This window comes from Micromesistius poutassou, assembly GCF_964030765.1.
Source record: "Micromesistius poutassou genome assembly, chromosome: 16".
Classification (NCBI taxonomy): domain Eukaryota; kingdom Metazoa; phylum Chordata; class Actinopteri; order Gadiformes; family Gadidae; genus Micromesistius; species Micromesistius poutassou.
Genome location: NC_140286.1, coordinates 13,101,557 through 13,121,556, shown reverse-complemented (window position 1 = coordinate 13,121,556; position 20,000 = coordinate 13,101,557). Strand labels below are relative to the sequence as shown.

Genomic DNA, 20,000 nt, shown 5'->3' with positions numbered 1-20,000 from the left:
GCTCGGTGTCCCGGACGAGGGCCGCTACGAGCTGGACCTGGACCGGCAGCTGGAGGAGGGGCTCCGGGCGGAGGAGCTGATGAAGCGCAGGCAGGAACCGGAGAAGGACTGCCTGGTAGGATAAAACAAACGCTCCCAAAAACATTCTTCCCCCCAGACCCATCCTCCACTGCCGGCCGGCACCACCACCCACTTAGCAGCCGAAGGGAAGCTGAAACACACACACACACGCACGCACGCTCACGCACGCACGCACGTGCACACACACTCAATGCACATACACATATGCACACAAACACGCACTCAACGCACACACACACACACAAAAATCCAGTGAATGTTTTCAGACCACATTCGTTATATGTGGAAGGGACGAGTGTGGTATCCACAATCATCACCGATCGTCGCTTTATGGAGACACAAAATGTGTTCCCTGGGCAATTGCGGTGTTGTTGTTGAACGCCAGCATTGTTCGGTTGGTGGAGAATGACAGTATTTCTTCCGCAAATGTTTGCATGGACACTGTCATTATACAGGGCCGCATCACACTGAGGCTCGTTTGTGCTGCTATGCAAATTGACTTCCCGGTCTGTGTCTAGTATATATAGTGTTCTCACAATGTTGTGTCACTCTCTTATTACTTGCACTGTGTGTGTGCGTGTGTGTGTGTCTGTGTGTGTGTGTGTGTGTGTGTGTGTGTGTGTGTGTGTGTGTGTATAGGTGACACTACAACAGTGACCATGGTTCTTCACATTTCTGGTAAGTATTTGATCAGATTCCTCATTGACATGAATGATATAATGATGATACACGTCATATTCATGAATACAACACATGACACATATGTCACATGACATAGCTGCCGCTAAGAAAAGTAAACCACAATCACTTAGTTTCAAGTGTAAAATGATACCATGAATGGGAATAGGAGATGATCTGAATATTGCTGTGCTTCTCCAACCTGGTGAAGAATATGCCACTTCCACGATCCTCCCTGCAGAGCAAATAATTAAAATAGGGTGTTGGACTAATACGCTAAAACCTAATTACACTTTAAAACAATGGATTGGAGATAAACGACGATTAATTATCTCACAGGAGAGGAAAGCGTGCTCCGATGGGGGGTAGTGACGGGTAGTACTGTAACAGTGTCTGCGAACGGTGGGCGTCGACCGCGGGGGTTTTACGACACGCTGTGTGTTTGTATTGTCGTGGTGCTGTTAAGCAATCCAGTAGTAAACAGATTCCCTGATTTGAGAGCGTAGTCATTAAGGGCCTGCAAACGGAAGCTATGGAGGAAAACCCAGCAGATGTGATGAGGAGGGATGGTCTCCAACACATGGCTATTTTAATGTAACCCCTCGGGGCGAAAAACAAAAACAGTTGCATAGCATTACACAACTGATGATGGCGTGATTGCAATGTTGCAATGTTTGAAATGCTCCGAGACTATTTCTGTATCCTGTATCTGGTCGGCCGAGCTCCTGCTGTCTGTGTTGACAACACCGACCACTGCTCTCTTGACAGATAAGCAATAGGAGAAGGAACAGCAGAAGAAGACCCAGGAGGAAATGACACTGAGGCTCATGAAGACGTGAAGATTGAGTGTTTTCAAATCCACCCATAGAGTACAGTTGTGTAAAGGTATATTTTTAAACCCACTACATGTTCGAGACAATACTGTGAAATGTCGTGGAGATCTAATGAATTGCTGAGCAGTCTATTTTACCGCAGGTGCCATAAAAACACAACATCGGAAAAATGTCAACTTTTTACCCTCGTTTTGAATGACTTGTCTAGCTATTGAGTGGACGTTATGTTCGTTATACAAGTGGGCAAACCGTGGAGTTTACCTCATTTCTAAAGACAAAAACTGGGGTCATAACTTGGTTGTTTTATTCAGCATGATAGCAAAACAGAGATTATTGTAACTCAGCAAAGATCGTATAAACTGAGACTATAATTCTAGCCTCTATATGACCGGATTTTCCCAATAGATTTGTTGTGTTAAAACTGGTCTTGACCGACTTTTGTGTTCTTGTCGGGTGAAAGTATTTCCTAGCCGCGTGGATTGGGTTTGAGACACAGGTCATGGATTGTGCATACAGCCGTGGCTGATTAAGTGACCTCTCACTGGAATTTATTCAGATTCCTGACAGAGAATGTGGCTAACAGGCTGTTAGCCACATTCTCTGCGGCTAACAAGCTGGAGCTAACAAGCTGTTAGCCACATTCTAACAGACCATAGACGAGTCTGAGGAAATGTGGCTTTCCATCACTGGATAAAGGAGGAGGTGTCAGATGCTCACAGATGTTGTCTCGTTTGATGTCTGATGTCGATGAAGCCAGTCGATTCACTGTTTTCAGAGCTTTGAAACACAGAGGATAATGCTTGAAGAACATGGAAATTCAGAAAAAGAAATTCAAAGAAGGAAAGTCATTTGCAAGGATTCCAAATGTACTCTGAAACAAATGGTTTACACCAGAGAAAGACACAAACATTTTTCTTTGTTTATACTCCCTTAAAAGGAGTAATAGGTGAATGTTTGTTTCCGTATTGTTTAATTTGCGTTTTTATTATGACCAAAATGTTAGGCTGTAAGTCCTGCACATCAATCACTGTTACACACGCGCATCCCAACACACACACACACTACCAAAATGTCCTGCCCTTCTGGGTGTCCATACGTCATTACCCAGCTACGAAAAAGAAATGGAAAGTTCATCTTAAATCTGAAATTTGTGAAATATATCTGGTTTAATTATTCTTTTTTTTTGGTAGTTCCTTTCAGTGACTTTGCATGGCGGAGAAGATGCATAATAAAGTGTTGACACTGTATCACCATTTTGTGACCTGTGAAGCGTTTCTCCTCCTCATCCCAGCCTGACACACTTCAGTCGGTCTGTCTCTGGCGCTACATTCATTACCTGTCCTATAAGCACCATGGTGCTGCTGACCTAGCATCCATTATTCAGAGGGTTTATGACGTAACGTAAGAGCAACCATGCAGTCTAACGCTCCATAGTGGGAATTTTCAAGACTTCCCCTCTCTCAGAGGAATGACGGTATAGCTGAGTTAATTAAAACCAAACAGACATAAATACACATTTAATAGACCGCAATGCCAACCTGAATCCTTCAGTTAATTCAATGAAACAATTCATGTAGTCTACTTCCATTCCATATTCATATTTAAACGCATTTGCCAGAGAGGCATCTCTAAAGTATAGAGATGCTATAGTTTAAAATCGGAGAAGTCTACACAATTGACTATATATTCCTTATTTCAAATATATATTATTTAGGAAATAATAACATGCATAACAACAACACACCCATCACCACCTCATTCACATTTCAGGAAAACGACTAGGCCTGCAGGAAGCGTGCACACTCAGTGATAACTGCTCTTTATTTGGAATTGTTTCATTATCTCGAGGCGACGAAAAAGTCCTCACCAAAAATAATTACGGACATGCGCAGTGGCTGCCATTCAAAACCCCCAGCCTGATTAGAAAACAGGGTGCGCCAGGGTGCAACCATATGGGTGCAACTGTTGGCCCCGGGGCGATTGTCTAGTCCTATATTTCTATGCTCTGTTGGAGGAATGTAAGAGTCTGTAACTGCTGGATCACCGTGTGGCGAACAGCTGCTACGATTACACTAAACTCTACATTGTGTTAATGGATAAATTATTGCACCGCTGCAACTCAATCAAAACTTGACAAAAAAATTAAATGTACATATGTAAATGTAAATATATATATTAGGCTACGTTACATTACATTCTATATATTTTTTTTGTTATATGTATATGTTATAGATATGTTATACATTGAATTTTATATATATTTTATAGGGTTTTAGATATATACAATATATAATAATTGATAAGGCGTGTAAAGGCCGAGTAAAAAGGAAAGTGACATATGTGTGGATGTGGAGGGAACTGTCAACCGCGTTCATCGAGCAACGCATCGCGATATGACTGGTCGGACTCAGAGCAGATGTCAGAAACCGACCAATGAGCGGCCTCCGCGGTGTCGTCTTACCGAATCAAACAGGGGTGCGTTGTGCTCGTCATCGTGCAGCACGAATCGGTGCGAACGCACAGTCGAGGGTGGGGTGACTCAGGAAAAGAGCCGATTTTTTAACACCGTGTAACCTGGGGATAGGATCCGAGTTCACTGGTGAGTCAAATTAACTATTACGCGTTTTTTGTCCGGAAATTACTCTTCGAAAAGTAGACTTAGGCTGAGAGATGGATCACACAGCTTCCCCCATGCATCGATTACTTTGTGCGTTTGCAGGCTCTGCTGCTGTTCTGTGTGTGTGGCGGCTGGTTCTGTCAAAGTGCAGGCACACACACATTACTATTTGTTGAACTCAATGCCAAAAAACAATTAATTAATCAATTTGAAAAGCACAACAGCAGGGAACTCGGGTTTCACCCAAACGTGTGTTATTATAAGGTTATTACATTGGTTCAGTGACAGAGATCTGTCCGTCCAGGTCCTGGACTGTGTCTTGGTTCTCGCGACATTACAGGTATGAACTGTGTTCTTGCAGGGACCGTATTGGTTAACTTAAGTTGTGACTCGGTTGGTGAAGTTGTGACTGTGTGGGCTAAGTTTTGACGTGGTGCCTTTGCTTATGCACGACTTCCAACATCGGTGCCCTGCAACATTTGCATAACCTCTGAACAACTCGTTTTTTTGCGTGTGTCCTTTTGAGTCGAACCAACAGGGAACACACACACACACACACACACACACACACACACACACACACACACACACACACACACACACACACCTGAACGTCGGGTTTTATCGCATAGTCAGCGTTTATGCAAGTTTCCACGTTGCATAGTAAATAGCGGTAACGTGAACGACTCCATCCAAACAAAAAACGACTGGTTTGAAAACACTTTCCAGGAGAATGAGTCATAGCTGTGTCGTTTAGGGGGTTTCCATCCGATGACTTCTTTGCATTGTGTCCCTCGTCGGTGTGTGTTCTGAAGAATACAGACGTGGGAACTTGCAGACGTGTGCATACTGCCAGCAGGGTATTAGTTGTTCTGTGTCTGATCCTTTGGATAGATCTAGTGGTAGTGAAGTCATAGTGCACGGTTTGCACGGTATTAGCTAGTTGCCAGAGTATTAGCAATCAGCCTAGGTGATTTTGGATTATGAAAGCATAATGTTTATTCATATTAGTAGTAGTCTGTGTGGGATTGTGTCATGCATCGTGGCTTTTAACGTTTAACACATGTTATTATTCCCATAGCATAGCATGACTATGTGCTTGTAGTAGTCAGTCACACATCTGGCAGACTTGGCCCTCATGAGGCTTGCTGCTTCCTGCACATCAGTCTGCTATCAGCGTCTACGAGCCAACGTGCATAAAACCATTGAATATTTCAAATGTATTGGATCTGGCTTACTGTTCCAGAATTAGAAGCCTGAGAGACTGGGTGAGGGTACTGTTTAATGCTGAATGTGTGGATGTCTGTATCACAGCTTTGCCCTAGGCACCCAGCCTTTTGGTGTGAGTGAGTCAGTCAGTAGTACTACCATCCTGTCAAAGGTCAGCTGCCCCCTCTTTTAGCACACATCCACCCACTGTATGCATCTTCTACTGTAAATTGATTCACACCCATTCTTTGTTAGAGAGGTTGCATTACCCTTTCATCGTGTGGTCATTCAATCACTGCAGAGCACTTGATTAAAAACCAAAGATCATCCTATTTCCATGGCCCAAAACGCGGTTCGTTTCAAACGTGCCGTCCTGATGGTTGATGATGAGATCAGATCAGATTCACACCGGGTGAAACATCCCACTATAAAAAGGAGCAGGCGGCCACCCCTTGCAGTCACGTGGGCAGGGCGCAGCGACGTCACCGGGCGGAGATCTGTGAAGAACACGCAGACGGAGCGAGCCTGAGGTGCGGCACTTTCTTAGGCTTTTCCATCGTCCTTTCTGCACAGGGGGAACAGACTATAATCTGTTCACTATTAAAGAGGCCCGATGCCTGGTCCCACCCAAGTACTTTCCCCAAATGGAGAGAACAACAACGACATGGTCCAGGACAACGGATCCAACATCATTCCCTACAGAAAGAACACAGTGCGAGGAGAGCGCGCCTACAGGTAAACGCGTGTAATGCCGCATCTGATCCCGTCTCATAATAACGCCTGCGAGATGTAAACGGGATCGATCGTAGCTGCAGTTTCGTTTTGATTTTGCGGTGATGTGCTTCTCGTCGGTGGCCGGGTTTGCGTGTGCGTCCAGCCCCGCTCGTAAAGGCGCTTCGTGCCCTCTGTTATTATCTAGTCCTGTCATTGGAGCCATGGCGCAAATCGCTAAAGGCCCATCCATGGTTGGGTTTTTTCAGCACAATTATATAAGAGGATAGTGTCTGATGGTGGTCCTGCTGCAGGGTATTACTGTATGCTTTACTCGTAGACGAATAGCACCCAATCGAAGTGATCACAATCACCGACGTGTCAAATGCTATGGGAATGGACAGCCACCCTCATCACCAGAATGGCATTTATTCATCAGAGCAGGTCATGCTGCTCGGTGTTTGGTGGCAGCAAACTGAGTGATCCAACATGCATTCGGATGCGGATCTATAGATGCTCGGTTGCATGGTCGACCCTTGATGTGAGGTTTTGCAATTGACATATGGCCGAGCGTCCACACCGCCCCCATGAACGGCTATTACTGCATGGCTAACAAAGCTAACAGTACATCCGCTTTGTTGACATGGGAACGGCTGGCCCAGTCTGCTCCCTCCTCCCCAGCCCGTCAGTGGAGCCTCCCCTCCTGCATGGATGTGTGGCTGCAAAGGGCTCAGATTTGGATCGAGTGTTTGGACTTGTGCGCGAAAAACAGCGCAACGAATACGAACTGGGCTGCACGAAAAGGGCAAAAAAATATGCAGCCTTTCATGCAATTTCATCACTTCCTCCTCCTTCGTCCACAGCCAGACACCCTGTGTTGTGAGATGGTCTGTTTTGGGTTGGAATTCGGAGGACAAATGCACGTTTTGAATAACTGCACTGATTGTGGACTGTGTGTTTCATATTTGAGTTATTTTCAAGGAATAATGCATTAAGGCAATGTGTTATGACTTGTGGAACAGATGTCTTTGCTGAATGTGTTAACGATGCATTATGGTGATTTGGTAAAGAAGCGTTACAGAAGTTGGATTAACTTGTTTTCTACCACACTTGAGAATAAGTGGAGGTGCTTTGTGTTATCTGGGCTCCCGTGTAACCAAGACAAAATCAATATCCCAATTCCTAACCTTTGCCTTGCTTGACGTACTGAGCTGAAAGGGGATGCCTTATTATTGCTTTATTAGAATGTATTCATTCATCTCTTGCAGTTGGGGGATGGCGGTCAACGTATACTCTACCTCAATAACCCAGGAGACTATGAGCAGGCATGACATCACTGCCTGGGTTAATGATATTCTCAGCCTAAATTACACAAAAGTGGAGCAGCTGTCTTCAGGTAAGAACCCGTTTTAACCGGAGGGATAGTGTGATTGTTGTTCTGGGTGCATGCCAACTGTTTTTCGATAAGCTGGGTAAGACTGGTAACAGACATGTAAGAGGCACTAATTACTACCTAGCCAACAAGTGGCTCGGCTTGACCCAGTGATAAAGTTAAATCAATCTGAGTAACGCACTCACCTATTCTTGGTGGGGGACTGGGAGGCGTCTATAAATAAAGCTTGCAAACGGCCATGTCCTGCTGCTGGGTCTAAGTAATCTAATCACAATCACTCCTGTCTGTCGCCCCAGCTCACACACTCTTAAAGTATGTCAATTCCGGTGGGCTTTTAAGAAGACATTAGCAAGGCTTATCGTGGACTGGCTTCACTTAGCCCATATTAACAACACAGACTGTTACACTGTTGTTATAGCATTTAGCCTTGGTTCATAAAAATGATACTAGCAATCATGCTATCGGAGAGAGTTAATAATCTGGATAGAATAAACTGGGCTATGAGGGGAGTTCATTCCCCATATTCCTTATACATCCCCCAGGTTTTGACTGTGATTGTATTCCATCTAGGAGCGGCCTACTGCCAGTTCATGGATTTGCTGTTTCCTGGCTGCGTCAGTCTTAAGAAGGTCAAGTTTCAAGCTAAACTGGAGCATGAGTACATCCACAATTGGAAAGTGTTGCAGGCCTCATTTAAAAGGGTGAATGTGGACAAGGTGAGTCGAGAGAGAATCCTCATTTCCTTATTGTTACTATTCATTTATGTATTTGTAATGGGGCGGCATGTAGCTCAGGAGGTAGAGCAGGTTGGCTGGTAACTGGAAGGTTGCTGGTTCGATCCCCGGCTCCTCCTAGCTGAGCGTCGAGGTGTCCCCTGAGCAAGACACCTAACCCCTAACTGCTCCTGACGAGCTGGCTGTCGCCTCGCATGGTTGACTCCGCCGTGACTGTGTGAATGAATGTTAGGAATGTTGGGCAATATTGTAAAAGCGCTTTGAGTGGCCGCCGGTCAGAAGAGCGCTGTATAAACGTAGACAGTTCACCATTTAATGGTTTTCTCTTGTTGTGTTCCTGATGTTTGAAGCCCTTGTGTTTCCCCCTCCGCCCAGATAATCCCCGTAGAGAAGCTCGTCAAAGGGAGGTTTCAGGACAACCTGGACTTCATCCAGTGGTTCAAGAGGTTCTTTGACGCAAACTACGACGGCAAAGAGTACGACCCGGTGCAGGCCAGGCAGGGTCAGGACGCCATCCCTCCGCCCGACCCTGGAGAGCAGATCTTCAACCTGCCCAAGAAGTCCCTCCACGCAGCTAGCTCCCCCACAGCAGGTAGGTGGGAACCAAAAGGCATTGGTGTTAGTGGGTTAGAGTAGCCTGATAACGAAGGAACGGCGATAACCTTGACATAGCTGTCAAGGTTGTACATGTTATGCACCGTTGTACCTAAGGTGCTTTGGTTAAAAAAATGCATCTACATGGTATTAATTGGACAGATGATTCTATTGCATATATCTTATGTTCAATGTGGATACCTCTTCCTGTTGATATCTTCCTAAGGCCTAAGAAGAGATAAACAAGCAGCCATGTGTGATTATGGCGTAAGACTTAGACCAGTCACATCAGCATACCTGACACTGACAGATTATTTTTACACTTTGCACCAAATTAAAATGTTCCAATCCACTCCATCAGTGGATTTCATTCAGATTGTACAGTTCATTTGACTTGATTTTTGTGCTGCCAGTTATCCTGCCTGTGTTCTTGCATTGCTGTCTAAAAGAGCAGTCAGTCCATTGCATGATTTACATTTGCTATTATTCCAGCTGTGTCATGTTATCCCACTGTTTATAATCCTGCTCAGCCAATATAGGTTTATAGATAACATACATGTACCATGGTTTCGTTCACGGTTTCACAAAGGAGAGGTAGATGGCATAACTGTCGTTAATGATCGTAAACTAACGATTACAATGCAAGCGGGCTACGTAAGCTTCCATTGTGTTACACTCTAAGCAAAGTAATATTCATGGTTTTACAGTGTTACTGTTTTAAACTTCAATACCTTGGCTGAAACAATATTTTTAATTCATTCATTACAGTATGTCTAAACGCTATATGTTGGTAGGTTGACTTTTGGTTGGTTTAACCAGTCTTGGGAGTATAAGTTTCATCTCTGTCTGTGGACCTGTTAAACGGAACATTCTATACCGTTGGGTGGCTTTCGTAAGTGTCTGCTATAAATAACACGTCGACGTTTTGCCTTTCTGCAAAACGGATTGCATCTAATATAACACTGATGTTTCCTATAGGAGTCTCCAGGCCCACTTGTACTATAGCCAAGTCTGTAACACCTTCATCTAGACCCTCGTCAGCCAAAAAGATCCCTGGGCCGTCCACCCCAGCCAAGGGAGAGAAGGAACTGGAGGCCCAGGTCACACTTCTGAATGAACAGGTCGGTTTACTGCCTCCCTTTGTTGACCTGTGTTGTTTGTATGCATGGAGTCATGTTCTGGATGAACTCTTATGGAGGCGAGGGGAAGATCCAGAAGATCAAGGTCCTGTTATGATTTACGTTAGGAAAGCACACATTCTTTGTGTTTTGTATGTAGAAATGAGCAAAATGAAAGCACAAACAAATAATATTTGTTGTAAACTTTCATCCATGGTCTAGCCTCTTATTAAGACTTTATTTACTCTGGTTCTAAAAAATCTTTAATCATTAATCATATATCACCAAGCAGTTTCTCTCTTATGACATACTTTGTTCATGGATGTTAAAAGAAAAGTATCTTTGCAGAAGGGAATACTGCAACTGGTAAAACATTCTCTCGGGTAGGATTTTTTGGATGCAGTTTAAGTAAAATTATGTTACTGGAGTTTGAAGAAGTGATGCTTTGTGTGTGTATTATATTTCCTACTTAGCGGTGGGGTTATTGATTTTAAATGCATGATTTTCACAACAATCCAACCATCAATGTGTAAACATCACATTTCCTGTAGTGCTTCACAAATTATAGACTAACGGTCATAAACAAAGCCACATCTTTTCGGCTGCATGGAAATTGTTGTCAATTGAGTCCTTTTAGTATTGAGCATTTTTGAAGTACTCTGGATATCCAGGGCAGTGTGAATCCAATGTATTCATCCGACGGCATCACAGCGGAGTACAAATATATCGACTTTTGTTTTTCCATTAGCTAAAACGGTGTGTGGTGGATCGCGAACATTGCCTTAATTATAACTGTGAATCCTCCCAGATGAGTACACTGAAGCTGGCGTTGGAAGGGGTGGAGAAGGAGCGAGACTTCTACTTCAGCAAACTGCGGGAGGTAGAACTGCTTTGCCAGGAGCAAGGGGAGGAGAACGCTCCGTTTGTGGACCGACTGATGGAGGTCCTCTACTCTGCAGACGAACAGGTCAGTCTGACACTGCATTTACATTGAGGGCATTTGGCTTTTATCCAAAGTGACTTACAATAAGTACATTTGTCGGAAGGAGAAACAATATATCGCTGTCGGTACAGTAAGGACGTTCATAGAACCAAGTGCCAAGCACTAACAATCGCTAGGTTAACCCATTCCCCGTATACAACAAAGATAGCTAGGATAAGCCGCTACACATAGTACTATTTTTAAGTGCAAGGACGTACAACGTACAAAAAGTGTGTACATTACGTGCCAGGACGTACAACATAAAATAAGTGCGTACATTAATTGCCAATGCCTTGTTGTTTCTTTATTGGGGATTTGAGTCCGATGGGATGTGAGTGAATACACAGGACTTATGAACAGGATAAAATGGCATTTGCCGGAAATACGAACAGCAGGCACGAAAACACAGCACAAATATAATGTTGGTGTATTTGCAAAGTAATTTTTTAGAGAATAACTCGGTTGTAAATTAAAAAGAAGACATCACTGAGCACACTACACTATTCATCGAAAACCGTGTCACACATCGTCGAACACAATTCTACTACAGAGCTCAGTGATGACACTCACCACACCCTCAACTGAACAACCAATCAACTGTAAACGGAGTGGATCAGACAGAGAAACCATTCATCCGTGTTCCACCAGAGATGATGCTGTTTTTACATTCACCTTTAGGACATTTAGCAGACGCTTATGCCCAAAGTGACTCACAACATGTTCATTCACACATTAACACACCCGACTGCGGACCATGCAAGGTGACAGCCCGCTCGTCAGGAGCAGGTAGGGAGTGTCGTGCTCACCTCGACACTCGGGGGATCAAACCAGCAACCTTCCGGTTACAAGTCAACCCGCTCTACCTCCTGAACTAACCTCTAAGGTTAGAGACTAGTCCTCCTTTTAAGGTTCGATAGCCATCAACCATGTGTTCTGTCTTCCAGGAGGGGGCTGGGGAGCTGGCCGAGGGGGACGGAGAGGAGGCGGACCCCCAGCAGCCCCAGGAGGAGGTACCAGACGATCAGCCAGAACAGGATGAATACTGACTGTTGTCCTCGCTCACCGCAACCCCACGCCCTTCTTTTATAGTGAAAACAACCGTCAAAGGATTTTAAGTTTTTCCACCGTGGTTTCTTAATTTTGTTCTCTTGAAGACTGAGCAAATGAAGCAACGCCCCCACCCCCAACCCCAACCCCCAACCCCCACCCTCACCCCCCCCCCCCCAGAAAGAACCCACCATCCGTTCTTTTTCAGTTCATGATTTTTCTTAAATCCTGCCAGTTGATATTCTGTGTTTTTGTGATTGTTGGTGAACAACCCATGGCCGGTTTGGGTCACTTTTACCTCCACGCGCAGACAAGCTCAGACCATCCCAGGAGTTTCCATGGACGGTGTGTGTGTGGGTGTTGACAGGTCAATCGGATTCCTGAATATGATGACATGCTGAAGTCCAGACGGGTAACTTCTACCTGTCCGTACAAGTGTTCATTTGTGCATCTTTGCTCCCTTTCGTTTTCTACAGATTTTTTTGTGTGTGTCTTTTTTACATATCAACCACGTTAATCACACGAATGCAATAAGCAAAAGCCCTGAAAGGGCTCATAGTAGCTCTTATAAAACCTCCTTCCATGTGTTGCACTGACATTTGACCTAGGAGTGGACAATCGGTCCACACACTTTCACCATATTTATTAAGCCTTAGCATTAGTATTAAAGTATACGACCTTACGTTGAATCCTTTGGAAGAGGAGACAACACAGTCAGTTAATTGTGAATTAAATGTTGAAAAACCAACCAGGACTGTACGATGGCTATCTTCATAAAACACAAATGTTTCAGATAATTGTGAGCTCAAAAATGTATTACTCATACCGATAGTGTGTGAATAATGTTGGTAATATGGTTTGGTGTTTGGTGACTGGTTAATTAGTAGGTCACAAACATAGGGGAGGAAAATGCATTTGTTGTGGCCTAGTCTTATCAAGATGGAGAACGTTTTTTGTTTTTATACTTTTGCAGCACATTGCCACTGATATCTGTTCCATGGATATAATATATATTATAAATGATTTGTCAATCACACTACTTAGAAAAGATGTGTGTAAGTTCACTGAGTTATTTGACATGCTATATTCCAGTAATTACCTGTTCATAATGTTACATTTACTATTATTGAACTCAGCAGTGCACCATAATGCTTTAGTCAGATACTGTTGTGTAAATGAAAAGGAATGTAAACTGTCAATAAGTATGAATAGTGTTTTTTTTATGTCCCACTCATTATGCATTCCCCAAACTGTGTTGCATGTTTGCATTTTATTTGTGAATAACTTGACCCGCTTTTTACATATTTAATAAAAAAAACGATGTTAAGTGAGCTTTTGTATGTTTAACTTGATGTTTGACGGTCGGGTGTAGAACGGCGTGCTGTAATAAAACCTTTCACCTACGGGAGCCTGAAGGAGTGTGTCAATGTCATGTCACTCAAACTTGAGGTTCTGCAAATGAATGAATGGATGCATGAATGAATGAATGAAAACAATAATGGATAGCTAGCCATCAGTTAAATGTCATGGGGCTGAAATATTTGGATTTGTTTACCACATTAACACATGCATAGTCATACCAGATATATTACAACGTCTATATACAGTGTATAAGACTTTAACCAGAGCTACCACAGACTTTAATACAATATTCGTCAAATGTTGGGCAATTGCGAAAATTACCAAAATACTTACCAAAAATATTACAAATAGCCAAATACATTTCCCAAACTTTATGGTTTACTCACTTAATTAAAGATTGCCCAACATTAAACACCAGTTATGTGAACGACTTGGGTGCGCTTGTTTTCTACGTCGGGTACATTCGCGAGGGAAGAAACTGCACGCACATACACGCGCTAACCCCCGTCCGGCGTGCCGCGGCAGTTAAAACAAGCGCACACATCCCAGCGTTACGCTCCATGTAGCGGTTGACCAAGACGTTGAGAGTTGCCAAACCAACACATTTCGACACTGGTAAACAATGATGGCGTAAACTAAGAGTTCAGCCCATCCGCTGACCTTGTATCCCCGCCAGTATGTGAACATTAGAGCCAGAAAGAAGCCAGCATGTCTTCTGTAAAGGTACGTAGCCTCACAGCTAGCCCGGCGACCTCCATGTTTATCAATTGGATTCAAACTCTGCCTCAGAAGTTGGTGTGTTGGTGTGTTGGTGATGTATTTCAAAGTGTGTGTTTGTTTGGGGCTTGTGGTTACCTCTGTTGTGGTTACCTAAAAACAATTGGTTCATGTTCTACTTGTAGAGTAAGAAGTCCTCCAGGGACATCAGGTGTGTTGTCTTCCCGGATGAGGTCGGACACAGCAGCGTTAACCCCGCGGCGGGGTTAACTGCCCTGGCCACCGGCGGCTCAGCCGCCAGGGCGTGGGAGAGGTGTGGAGAGAGCTTTGTCGACCTTCCTAAAGTTAAGGTAAGTTTTTGTGCTTAAGTGCACAAGTAGTGCATAAGAACATGCACATGCAAAAGTACATGCACATCCTCAAAGTGCATTATTGAACTCTCAGTTGTTATTCAGTTGTGAATGTGAGACATACACACAACACACTTGTTTTTACACTAGGATCTTAATTCGTCTGGAAGGACATTGTCTGCTGTGAGGAAGTTGAACCCGGCCTCTTTTTCAGGTACCTTTCCATGAATTGACATAACACAGGAACTTTGCATAGTATGTAATGGACATGTTGGACACAAATGCCTGACCCTCATTGAACTAGTCCCATCGTGGATGTCAGTCACATCTCATAAACGTCCTCTCTCTTCATCTCTGTCTCCATGGTTACTCAGTGCATGACAGCTCCGGTCACCATAACGACGACCCGGTGAACATTGCGTGGACCTCCAGTGAGAATGAGGGGTCCGGTAACGAGAGCCCAGCGCAGGTTCTGGCTAAAGCTGTGCCTCCTAGACGACAAGAGAGGAAGAGGAAGATACAGAGACCAGCAGCCAGAGCACCGCATGTACTCCCTGCTGATGAAGGTACAGACTCTGAAACGGCCAGACATGTCCATAACCGAGTAGTGGGGGGTGACAGTAGCAGAGGAGGTAGAGCGGGTTTGCTGGTAACCGGAAGGTTGCTAGTTCGATCCCCGGCTGCTGCTAGATGAGTGTCGAGGTGTCCCTGACTTCTCCTGACGAGCTGGCTGTCACCCTGCTTGCAATAATTGCAATAAATGCAACTAACAATTATCTCCATTGTCTATCTATTGATCCCTTTTTATTTCTTCATCTATAAAATACCACAATTTACCAGAGCCCGTAGCGATATCTTCCATCAAAGTACAAATAAACCTGATCTTCTCTGGTTGCACAGCACCTCACGTCTTCAGTCACCATGACGACGACCCGTTGGACATCGCCTGGACCTCGTCTAGTGAAAGCGACCAGTCGGATACCGATCACGACCAGTCTCTGGCTAGAGCGATGGCTCCGAGACCACCAGAGAGGCGTAGGAAAACCCTTAGACCAACTGCCGCCATGGAGCGCTCCTCCAAACTACCCGCTGATGAAGGTGCCTCTAGGTCGAGACTTTATATTAGAGCTCAACCAATATATCGGTGGGCCGATTTTATCGTCTGATATATTTATCGGTATGTGTGTATGTGTTTGCAGATGAAAACGTTAGAAATGGTGTTGAATTATTAACGTAATCACCTCTTTATAAATCCTCTGAAACCTCTAAACAGAGCACATCTGTGTAAACGCTCACAACACTAAAAGTTTTACGTCATTTTCTGTGGAGGTTAGTAGCTCCTCCCCATACTACAGGTCATTGGTTCCTTTTGCTCATGGTTTTAATACAATGTTGCTGTGGCCCGAAGCATTGCTGGAGGGAAAGCAGCAAATCCCAAGTAGCTGCTCCACCCCCAGGACACCAAGATGTATAAGACTGATATATCTATATTTTGAATTATCGGCCGATATATATCGATATTGGTAATCTTTTACAACCTAATGTCAGCATTGGCCCCTAAAATCCAGTATCGGATCAGGCTGTACTTTATACACTATTGTCACTGATAGTTTTGTTTAAACATCGTTGTTACACAATTCTCAAGCATGGACGTGTGTATTATGTTCATAAACCTCTTGGTTCCGTGCTTCATATTTTAGGCTATAGGAACATCAAATGGTTGTTGAGAAATGGATGGCTGTTCCTTGCTCATGTTTTCCGACTTTGTTTCCAGAGGACCTTCCCCTCATTGATTCGGACAGTGATCTGAACGGCTCCCCTGATCAGTTGAAACGTGACAGTGCGGGTCATATATCTGAGTGTGAGTCTCCACCACAGGCCGTTGACAAAGACCTGAACGCAGCTAAATCACCAGGGGTAAGTTAATGCTAATAGTTTTATATGAAGTTATATAGGTTTACAACTATGGCTTCACAAATCAGACTTTAGATTCATAACCAGACCTCAAGTCTGATGGCAGATAGATGGAGCATTTCAATATGTTTCGCTTAATTCGTTTTTCGACAAATCATGTTACTGGAATTGGCAAACACAAACAATGTAGACTGGTCCATGTAGAAATACACCTCGAAAGCCTCACCGGCGCTCAAAAAGTGGGTCTTCTTCGCTGGAACATAACCTCTTAATAACAAAACAGGAAATGAGGAGTAACCCCACCCCTTGCAGTTTAACGTTTCCTATAGGATTCCTTTACTGCACGACAACAAAATAATATTATTGCACTAGCAATACTATCTACAAAGAAGTTAGAGGTTTTCTATACAGGAAACTACAACCGGCATATGCAATTAATAATTGTATTACATATGTACTTAATATTGTATTGTTAACATTTTTGAACGAAAGCAATGCCAAACCGAATCAGTTTCCCTCCCTGCTCTCTCTCATATTAATCCTGTAAATCTGCTAACACACAGCTGGCCGGCAGTGATACGTATGCTGTAACTCTCCAGTGAAATCCTGTAGGACCTCTTCACATTCCTCAGTTTATGTGGCGTTAACATCCTGTTATGCTTGGAAATATGCTCTACTATGGAAGGGAGCTTCCCTCTGAATCCCCCCTCACGTCATGTCGAGGAGTTCTTCATTAGCGTGTTGGTGGCGGTGTGAATCTGTTGGGATTCAACTAGCAGAAAGGTGTGCTCATGGACACTAGGTGGGGTCATACCCTCTCTTATGCAAACTCTAGTTTTGGCAACAGGTTTAGCATAATTGCTGTACTTGACTAGTGTGTGGCTCAATGGGTGTTGTCGACATGTTTCATGTTGTTTAAAGAATTTTATTTTCAAGGGACGTTTCATTGTAGTTTGATATTTGAGTGGATTATGTGAACAGTGAATTGTACCAGGCGTTTTGACTATGTCATAACTCATGAGGGCGACCGAGGTAATGGCAATGTTTAGAATGATGCATATTGTTCTTCTTTGGAGAGCTTTTCAAATTAGTTATTTTAACATTGTTAATGGAAAACACTCGGTCAGAAGTCAGAAGCATATTTTCTTATTTTTTATAAACACCAAACAGCTCTATACATACATACATACATACATACATACATACATACATACATACATACTATACATGGGTATATACGTATAACAGCTTATAGTAGAGCTGTTATATTATTGTGATGCAGAAAAAGGCCAACTACTAAGAGTTAGTCAAAATCTGACGTATTTGTATACGAATATCGATACTAAATGCAAATAATGTATGATATTTGCCATTCAATGTTATTAAGTCCAATCCAATATTTACATCATTTTATAAACAATCTAATTTTGACAAATACGCATGTGCTGTCAGATACTTAGACGTTTCTAAATCAATACTGGCTCAAAGTAATTTGGGTTCATCCCCTCTGTTTAGCCAGGGAAATTCCCCTGGACATTAGAATTTCCACTAGGTGGAGCATTTAAGTGTCATGATAATGGCTCTGAAATCACATGAGTTCTTAAACAAGCAGTGCAAATAGTTTTCTCTGTAAAAACGCTATTTTCAATGTTAGAAGTTGATGAGTTTACACAGACACTTGATTTAAACTCAGGCTTAGGTGGACCCATTTAAAATAAGGCCGAGCCCTTGTCCAAATCAAATATTTATACAGACCATTATATTTGTGGTCAGTGTGTGTTTACCTTTGTGGTGACTCTTAACTGCAAACCGTTCTGTATTTAGTCCTTTTAAATTTAGACTCTGAATCAGAGTCTAAATGAGCTTCGCTATGCTCAAAGCCACAGGTTGCTCTAATTGCCATCTATCTCGTCCCATGTACTTCGGGTTAATGTTTACCCCACTGAGTTTGAGTAAGCCTTTTGTAGCCCCTCCGTGGTGTCTTGGATAAGTTGGTGTTGGCCACAAGTCACTTGGGAGCAATGTTTGTTGAAGGCAGGGCTGGCATGGCCCAGACAGTAAAAGGAGTGTTAATTTGTCTTCTGCATGTACTCGCCTACCTCAGGGCCCAAGTGTGAACCGGTCTTGGCACAGTAAAACTTGGTAAATGATGAATTTCTCAAGGAAGGTTTGGAGGCTGGAGGTCGGTTGACTTTGTGGTTTCTGACCTCAAGAGGCATGAAGTCATCGACTGGTGACATCGCTTTGTTTCAAAGTGAAAAGAGGACATCATAACGGCACTATAATGACCTTGTTTGCATGTGTTTACTCCTAGTTACTCACAGTGCTACATTTAAATTTACATTAAGGGCATTTAGCAGATGCTTTTATCCAAAGCGACTTACAATAAGTAGATTTATCTGAAGAAAGAGAAACAATATATCACTGTCGGTACAGTAAGGAGGTTCATAGAACCAAGTGGCAAGCACTAACAACTGCTTGGTTAACCCGTTCCCCGTGTACAACAAAGATAGCCAGAATGAGATGCTACCTGATGCTAAGTACTATTTCTAAGTGCCAGGACATAAAACGTACAATAAGTGCGTACCAGGGGTGTAAGGGGGGGGGGGGATGCGAGCATCAAGGGGTCGTTTCTGACAGATAGCCCTACGACACAGGTCGCTGTTTGCAGAGCTATGAGTCTCAAGAGGAAGCTTAAAGGCGGATTATTATCGCTCCCGTGGGGCCCGGCCACTTCCTCTTGTCACAGTTGTACTTGCTGACATCAGATCTCTGGGGTCACAGTTGCCGTCACCCAACTTAAAGGTTTGAGTTGAGGAGCCCTGCAAGAGCCCTGGAGAGATCTCCTTTAGAGGGTTAAACTCGGGTGATGACATTTGGTGTGTGTGTGTGTGTGTGTGTGTGTGTGTGTGTGTGTGTGTGTGTGTGTGTGTGTGTGTGTGTGTGTGTGTGTGTGTGTGTGTGTGTGTGTGTGTGTGTGTGTGTGTGTGTGTTATTTGGTATTTGGTATTTGATCTGATCACACACAAAAGTCAAGACCATCCAATGTCAACATGCACCTGTATATGATCACACACACACACACACACACACACACACACACACACACACACACACACACACACACACACACACACACACACACACACACACACACACACACACACACACACACACACACACACACACACACAGAAGCATTGGTGTAAAATCCTCCAAACACATTTGAAGTGGTATGCTTGTAACTTTAAGCTTATTTACATGGGACATGGTTAAGACACACTGGTTTGGATTGAAGTGGATCACAGTTTCAATATTCCCCATGATGAATGCTCACTCACACACTTGTTGTAGTACATCAAACTGGATCGAACAGGATACAGCAACAGAGAGTTTTATGGCTCCACATAAAACATAGAATAACCTGCGGCTGATGCACCAGATGTATGTCAGCCAAACGTATTTTATACTAGTGTGTGTGTGTGTGTGTGTCTGTGTGTGTGTGTGTGTGTGTGTGCGAGTGTGCGAGTGCACGTGTGCGCATGCCCAGGAAAACTCCCTGGGCATGTGGGGGGGGGGGGGGGGGGGGTCAATACCCCCCGACACCACCACCAACATCACCAGCACCATCAGCACCACCAACATCACCAGCACCATCAG

At 43.7% G+C, this 20,000-nt stretch overlaps 3 protein-coding genes across 11 annotated transcripts in view; all 3 read left to right on the top strand.

Annotated features, from left to right (window-relative positions):
- dtna (dystrobrevin, alpha) overlaps window positions 1-2,830 on the top strand; it is a 22,892-nt gene extending 20,062 nt beyond the window's left edge. For all 4 annotated transcript variants that reach the window (XM_084481220.1, XM_084481222.1, XM_084481221.1 and 1 more), the window contains 3 exons: window positions 1-115; window positions 721-759; window positions 1,528-2,830. In XM_084481220.1, coding sequence (XP_084337346.1) covers window positions 1-115; window positions 721-738 — 133 coding nt within the window. In that variant the 3' untranslated portion in view covers window positions 739-759; window positions 1,528-2,830. The remainder of the gene's footprint in view (window positions 116-720; window positions 760-1,527) is intronic.
- A 1,262-nt stretch (window positions 2,831-4,092) lies between these two features.
- Window positions 4,093-13,328, top strand: mapre2 (microtubule-associated protein, RP/EB family, member 2). Of its 3 annotated transcripts, XM_084481224.1 has the most exons (8): window positions 4,138-4,191; window positions 5,992-6,153; window positions 7,398-7,525; window positions 8,093-8,238; window positions 8,632-8,848; window positions 9,829-9,971; window positions 10,777-10,935; window positions 11,895-13,328. In XM_084481224.1, the coding sequence occupies exons 2-8, from the start codon at window positions 6,032-6,034 to the stop codon at window positions 11,994-11,996; spliced, it is 1,017 nt and encodes a 338-aa protein (XP_084337350.1). In that variant the 5' UTR covers window positions 4,138-4,191; window positions 5,992-6,031; the 3' UTR covers window positions 11,997-13,328. The 3 variants fall into 3 exon arrangements, with proteins under 3 accessions (XP_084337351.1, XP_084337350.1, XP_084337349.1); XM_084481225.1 differs by lacking the exon at window positions 5,992-6,153 and having other exon boundaries at window positions 4,093-4,191; XM_084481223.1 differs by lacking the exon at window positions 4,138-4,191 and having other exon boundaries at window positions 5,582-6,153.
- A 622-nt stretch (window positions 13,329-13,950) lies between these two features.
- The window catches only part of spidr (scaffold protein involved in DNA repair), a gene marked incomplete at its 3' end in the record, with an annotated part of 35,099 nt that continues 29,049 nt past the window's right edge, over window positions 13,951-20,000 (top strand). For all 4 annotated transcript variants that reach the window (XR_014638546.1, XM_084481217.1, XM_084481216.1 and 1 more), the window contains exons 1-6: window positions 13,951-14,082; window positions 14,262-14,426; window positions 14,577-14,640; window positions 14,801-14,992; window positions 15,327-15,524; window positions 16,201-16,343. Coding sequence is in view for 3 of the 4 variants with exons in the window: in XM_084481217.1 (XP_084337343.1) it covers window positions 14,068-14,082; window positions 14,262-14,426; window positions 14,577-14,640; window positions 14,801-14,992; window positions 15,327-15,524; window positions 16,201-16,343 (777 nt within the window). The remainder of the gene's footprint in view (window positions 14,083-14,261; window positions 14,427-14,576; window positions 14,641-14,800; window positions 14,993-15,326; window positions 15,525-16,200; window positions 16,344-20,000) is intronic.

Coding starts and splice junctions, on each gene's coding strand:
- mapre2 (XM_084481224.1), top strand. CDS start 6,032: ATGCCTGGTCCCACCCAAGTACTTTCCCCAAATGGAGAGAACAACAAC. Junction 8,849..9,828: donor AGCTAGCTCCCCCACAGCAG/GTAGGTGGGAAC, acceptor TGTTTCCTATAG/GAGTCTCCAGGCCCACTTGT. Junction 10,936..11,894: donor TCTACTCTGCAGACGAACAG/GTCAGTCTGACA, acceptor TCTGTCTTCCAG/GAGGGGGCTGGGGAGCTGGC.